Here is a 6254-nt window from a genome sequence, read left to right on the forward strand (position 1 = left end):
CTAAGACAAAGGTCAGTAGTCGATAAAAGATAATTGGCCCAATCATCATTTTTTTCCTTTAGCATATTTTCATACTGTTCTAAGTTAGGGGTCACTGACAAGAAATGGGTTAGGTTACCAACCGCTTCCGCATTAAGTGACTTAACCTCAGCCAGTGGGTCTGACTGGTTTGCTCGCTAGTCCTCAAAAAGTGAGGCACTGCAGCGCTTCCTCTGTGGCTTCCCTGCAGCACTGCTAGCTCAGGTGAGACAGCACAGGCGAAGCCCTTCAAAGTTCAGGGATACTGGGATGAGAGAGGTGCTTGCTGGAATCACCTCAGTTACCATGTCATGCGGAGGTCATCTTGGTAATACAGTTCCTGACTCCAGATACAGGTTTACCCTCCCTTTCATCAAGTCCATTTATATCCGAGTTCCCAAAAAACATGCCTTCCTCACATGAAACCATGTCACCTCTTCACTTGGTTCTTCACACTGTTCTTCAGTGGTGAAGAAAGCAAGAAGGACACGTAGACCTTCGGGGACTAGGATCGTCATTGTCTCCCATTTCAGAAATTTTCCATTTTAGAAATGTCAGTGGAAGAAATATATATTCACAGCATTCAAAGTCTTGAATTCATAAAACTTGATAGTACTAGAGATACCAGAGGTGCTGTTCAAGCTTTTTCGTCACTCTTACTGATGTTTTTACCATGGAGACTTGCCTCCGGGCATGAGAAATTTTTGTTTTTTCATTCAAGTATAATTACGATCCTCCCAAAAGAGATGAATACCAATGGTGTCAGTTGTGACAGGTTTCTATTGCAATGATCATTAAGTACTGGAAATCTCCTAACTCTTCAATGTCAGCCACAGGCGAACAGATGAACATTGGCCACAGGCTGAAGTTAAAGGTGTTAAATATAACTTGTGCTGCTCCTGAACTGCTGAACTAGGAGCTGACTCCTTGAGCCATCCAACTGCTTGGACTAAACCTTTAATGTAAGGTTAAAGATTAAGGATCTATAGTTTTGCCTTTTGTTACTGTTCTCTTTTAGATGGCAGAATAGACCCTTGTATAAATTGGTTTAGTGCCCTTCTGTGCAAATACTGAAATCTCACTTACTTCCGTGCATTTGTGTTTCAGTATATGTACTAAATTGTTCCCACTGCAGTCTGTGCAACAAGCTCCCAGACTCAAATTCTCATCCAGCATCTTTTTTCTGGCCTGCAGAGGTTGCAATCTAGCCACTCTGCGTACAAAAATCATTATCTCAAACACTTCCCCTCTTTTGTCCCTTCTGCCCCTAGAATGCTGCTGTGACACAGCATGATACATAGAATACAGCAGCTTTAAAAAGTCCCCAAGCTTCCCTACCACTCCTCCGATCTCCCCCCACATTCAAGTCTGAATTTCACCAAAATTCAAGCTGGGCAGGGCCCTTCTCGCACAGCCTGCGCACAAAGGGAGGTAACTGCCTGCTTAAAGCTGCAACCACTCCTCTCTTTGCCCTCTGCCTCCTTCAGATGCTTTTGTTCTCATCTGCATAAAAAAATGGTTTGAATTACTGTTGAACAAATAATTGCTTCTAATGAATAGCATCTTACACGGGTGAATCATGCCTTTGTACTTTCAGCTCACTGATTTAAGCAAACACACCTTCATTTTTATTTCAGTTGTTTACGATTCAACAAAGGATCAGTTGCACAGCTAAGTAGATGAATGATTATTTAAGTAGTAGTAACTCTGTCACTTCTGTCTGCCCATAATATGTTTGAATTATCCTACACCTAACTAGATTAAGTTAAAGCCGAAAACTACAGTCTTCCAAAATAAGTCTCCCTACAAACAACTTTTCTGAAATAATGTCTAAAGTAGCTCTTTTGATTGTTTGTGGGGCTTTTTTTAGATAAATAAATCCATACCACGCATTCAAGACTTTGTAACGCTAAATTCCTAATTTGTTACAGCTACATTCAAAAAGCAGAGGTACTCTGTTCTGACACTTTTTTTCTCAGCCACGGTCACCGAACCATGCTTTAGAAGACCCTGCCATAGAGGGAACACTAGTGGCAGGCTTCAGGAGTGCCCCGAGGGCACACTGGACACATGCTGTCCTCGATGCACACTGTGGGGCAGCATAAGTAGAACTGGGGAAATGTTTCAGTGCAATCTGTGGCTATCTGTCTGATGAAAGCAAAAGGTCCACGTCTGCCTTGAGAACCACATGCAGACTTCTGCTATCTGTCTTGATGGGGGCTGTCAGGTGAGTAGGATGTCTCCAGAGCACAGAGAAATATCTCAGTAGTTTGATGTTTTAATTACACTTTAACTTTTTGTTACTTTGGTGATGAGTACTTCTAACGGGAATTTTGTGTATGAATACCAGTATTTATCCCAGCACCTTGTTTCTTACAAACTGTATGAAGGGTCTGGCAAAGACAGTTCAAGGGTGGCAAATTTACTGTTGTATTTCTGTCAAAGTAGCCCAAAGAGAACATAGATGAGATTGGGTCCTTAAGCACAGATAGAGTCCCTATCATAAAAAGCTTCCAAACTAAGAGATATGAGGCAAAGAAGGACATCTTACCAAACTTCTAGCAGGAGCTAAAGCAAAAAGGGCTGGACTAACATCTATGGGCAGTCTGTGCTTTGAATCAGGAATTAACCTTATTATTTTGTGTTGCTAATATGATCTTAGCTTTCCTTTTTGAAGAGTGAGTTTGCTTCCCCATAGTATGTAAACATTTGCTTATTAATCTTTATACTTTCTTATTTTTCAGCCTTCCCATATAATGGCAGCATACCGCAGGTCAGAAGTTTTGTACTCTCTTTCATAAGTCACCAGGATGACCCTATACCTACTTACGGCGATACTGAAAATGACTCAGAAGTCGGATCAGGAGCCACCAATCAGACTGGATTGTTCCTACATGAACAACGAACAGTGTCAGTACAAACAGCAAGATACCTCACTAGTCCGTGGCTGACGCGTTTTGTTCCTTCAGTTTACACCTTAGTGGTTGTGCTGAGTCTCCCTCTGAACATTACAGCGATACTGGTGTTTCTGAAAAAAATGAAAATTGAAAAGCCAGCTGTAGTATACATGCTGAATTTGGCCCTTGCGGATGTCTTGTTTGTAAGCGTGCTTCCTTTTAAGATTGCTTATCACTTTTCCGGAAATGACTGGGTTTTTGGACCTCAAATGTGCCGTTTCATCACTGCTGCCTTCTACTGTAACATGTACTGTTCAATAATGCTTATGACGAGCATAAGCTTCGATCGCTTCTTAGCAGTGGTGTATCCTATGCAGTCTCTTGGCTGGCGTACATTAACACGTGCCTCACTGATTTGTTTCATCATATGGCTTGTAGCAATAACCGGGGTTATACCTTTTCTCATCAGAGAGCAAACGATGGAAATACCCAAGTTAAATATAACTACTTGCCATGATGTGCTAAAAGAATCTGAACTTCACGGCTATTACCTCCACTTCTTCTCCATCTTCTCTTCTGTGTTTTTTGTAGTGCCATTTATAATTTCTACTGTCTGTTACGTGTGTATCATTCGATGTCTTAGTTCTTCTACCATTGTTGCAGAACAAAATAAGAAGACACGTGCCTTGCTCTTGTGTGTGGCTGTTTTTTCTGTTTTTGTTATTTGCTTTGCACCAACAAATGTCCTCCTATTAATTCATTATATCCATTTTTCTTACGACAACAGCTTAGAGTATCTCTACTTTGCCTATCTACTCTGTGTTTGTATCAGCAGCATTAGCTGTTGCATTGACCCCTTTATTTACTACTATGCTTCTTCTCAGTATCAGAGACAACTTTTCAGTCTCTTCCATTGTAAAGAGACTTTCGATCCTAACAGTAGTAACAGCAGTGGCCAGTCAATGTCTACCACTAGTAGAAGTGCTACGTGCTCTACTAATGTGAATAGCAGTGTCTACAGGAAATTACTAGCAATGCATTGAGATAACGTCTCTTACACATGCTTAATTTTTAGACAATTTCAGACAAAAAAAGACTGTATTGTATCCAAGAAATGCAAAACCTTAAACCAAGTTGTTGTATAATACATAGTTCTATGGATTCATTATAGTAATGCACAATTCAAATTGTAACTCTGTATATGTATATATATAGTATATGTAAATAGGTTAATGTAGAGGGGAAAAGTAATCTCTTAATAATAGTTTTGAGTGTTTTTCAAATAAACTCCTTTTTTCAGACAAATCCTTTGCATTGTTAGTTCAGTTTATTGCAGGGGTTTTATGAAATCCCATTTTAGGATTTTGAACTGTGTCAGGCTGATAAAATTCTTACTTAAGGAACCACTCCATCTATGTAGTACTTCCTGAAGAAAGTGAAAATCTCTTTCTGGGCTTTTTTTTACCCCTGTATGTCATTATTTCTGGAATTATCTGTAAACTTCATTTTCTTAGCATTTTTTCAGATCTTGGATGCTGAAACTGCTCATTTTACATTTTTATATATTCCACTTTAAAACAGAATGGTTTTAGGAACGTGAGCAAATGACAACCAGCTATTGATTGGTGTAATGTGTCAGGGGAGATAATTCTCAGCAGCTGGAACTAGCTTTTCTTTTGGTGTTCCTACCATTAGTGTATGCTAGGCATCTTGGTTAGGAATGTGGTATTTTTCACAATTAATTTAACGAAAAATTGTGAAATTTTGTTTCACAATAAATCAATGTTGAATGGCTCTCCAGAAACTACACTGAAAAAGCCGATTCATCATCTTGTTATGCAGTTTGCAAACGTGTGCTTTCTTGCACATGATTAATCTTCATGCACATGTTTAGGACTTGGAAATATCCTTTATCCCTGCCAAGTCTGGATGTTTTTTGTATTTTACATTGTGTCCACGTCTGCTAAAATTGCTGTGGTGTGAAGCCCAATAGCTAACTTTATCCTGTGTAGCATTCTTTTACTACAAAGGACGCTAAAGCCAAATAACAGGAAATCAGTTTTAGAAGTGAGCGTGTACGTAGTAGGACTATATACAAAAATGAAAACTAAATTAAGCAGGAATTTGGTTAACGTAGGATTTGCCATAGGAATCTGCCAAGAAGTACAGCAATGGATAAAAGCTGTCTTCAGTCCAGCACAAGTGCTAAGAAATCTAATCTTTCTGCATACAGTATGACAGTGAGAAACTTCTTTCTAGCCACATCTTGTTGGTTTGTGTCTGTTCCTTAACGGACTTAAGCATAATTAAATATTGCATTACCAGGGTCTCTCTAGACACTTATTCTCAAGTATTTGCCAGTTTCTAAGTACATGAGCGCTAAAAATATATGAATATATAGTCTGTAAGGCTAAAACCCCACAAATGTTTGAGAGACATATTCAGATACATTCTCATTTTGTTTAATATCATATTAGGGGTGGGTTTGGTTTTCAGCAAAATCCAAATGCATCTTAAAACTATGGGCATCCACTTCCTGGCGGCAGAAAAAATTACCTCTGTGCTTCCTGTAGGTACAGGCTTGGGGTCTGCTTTTTAGATCTATTACATAGTTGGGATTTTTTTCAATGTCGTGATACTGTGTTTCACGATAGAGGTTTATTTTTAGGTAGACAAAAGAGACTGTCTAGTCTGCTTTGCAAGGGGCAGTATTACGTGCTAGGAGGCAAGGAAAGGTATGTGGAAAACAACTCGGCAGCCATAGTGATTACATACTTCGTTTTGCTCTGTGCTTGGGCAGTTTCACTTGCGACCTCTGTGTGCTCGAGAACATTTGCACATGGGCAACTTCTTCCTACCTTGTACGGTGAAAAAACGAGAGGGGTGAATGCAACTGGCTAAGAGCATCAACAAAGATCCTGAGTAAGAACAACCAAAAAAGATTTTATGCATGTTTGTAAACCAGTCTCTCAGCTCTGCCACGCACGCTGCTGAAGTTGGGTTTGCTGACGTTTCTGGCTTGCAAGGAAAAAAAAAAACACCCCACAAAACAGGAAAGGCTGTTACAGCACAGAACCCTTAAATAAAAAGGACTAAAAAATCTAACTAGACTTCTTGACTTCTTGGTAACTAGCTAAAGTGCTGAAGTTGCCTTTGGAAAGTATTTTTATGTTGCCTAAGCATGTTTGAAAACACAACCCTTGACAGGGTTGAGGAATGCGCCCAATGAACCTCATGAGGTTCAACAAGACCAAGTGCAGGGCCCTGCACCTGGGTTGGGGCAACCCCCAGTACCAATACAGCCTGGGGGATGAAGCGATTGAGAACAGCCCTGCTGAG

The 6254-nt window shown here is 39.9% G+C and overlaps 1 protein-coding gene across 1 annotated transcript; it reads left to right on the top strand.

Annotated features, from left to right (window-relative positions):
• Window positions 1-2762: 2762 nt before the first annotated feature.
• Window positions 2763-3958, top strand: F2R (coagulation factor II (thrombin) receptor; the record flags this gene model as incomplete). The annotated part of the gene is made up of 1 exon (XM_009581416.1): window positions 2763-3958. A coding segment is annotated over one exon (1196 nt), but the record flags the coding sequence as incomplete, so codon positions are not given.
• Window positions 3959-6254: the final 2296 nt, after the last annotated feature.

This window comes from Fulmarus glacialis, unplaced genomic scaffold (assembly GCF_000690835.1).
Source record: "Fulmarus glacialis isolate BGI_N327 unplaced genomic scaffold, ASM69083v1 scaffold2327, whole genome shotgun sequence".
In the NCBI taxonomy this organism is placed as follows: Eukaryota; Metazoa; Chordata; class Aves; order Procellariiformes; family Procellariidae; genus Fulmarus; species Fulmarus glacialis.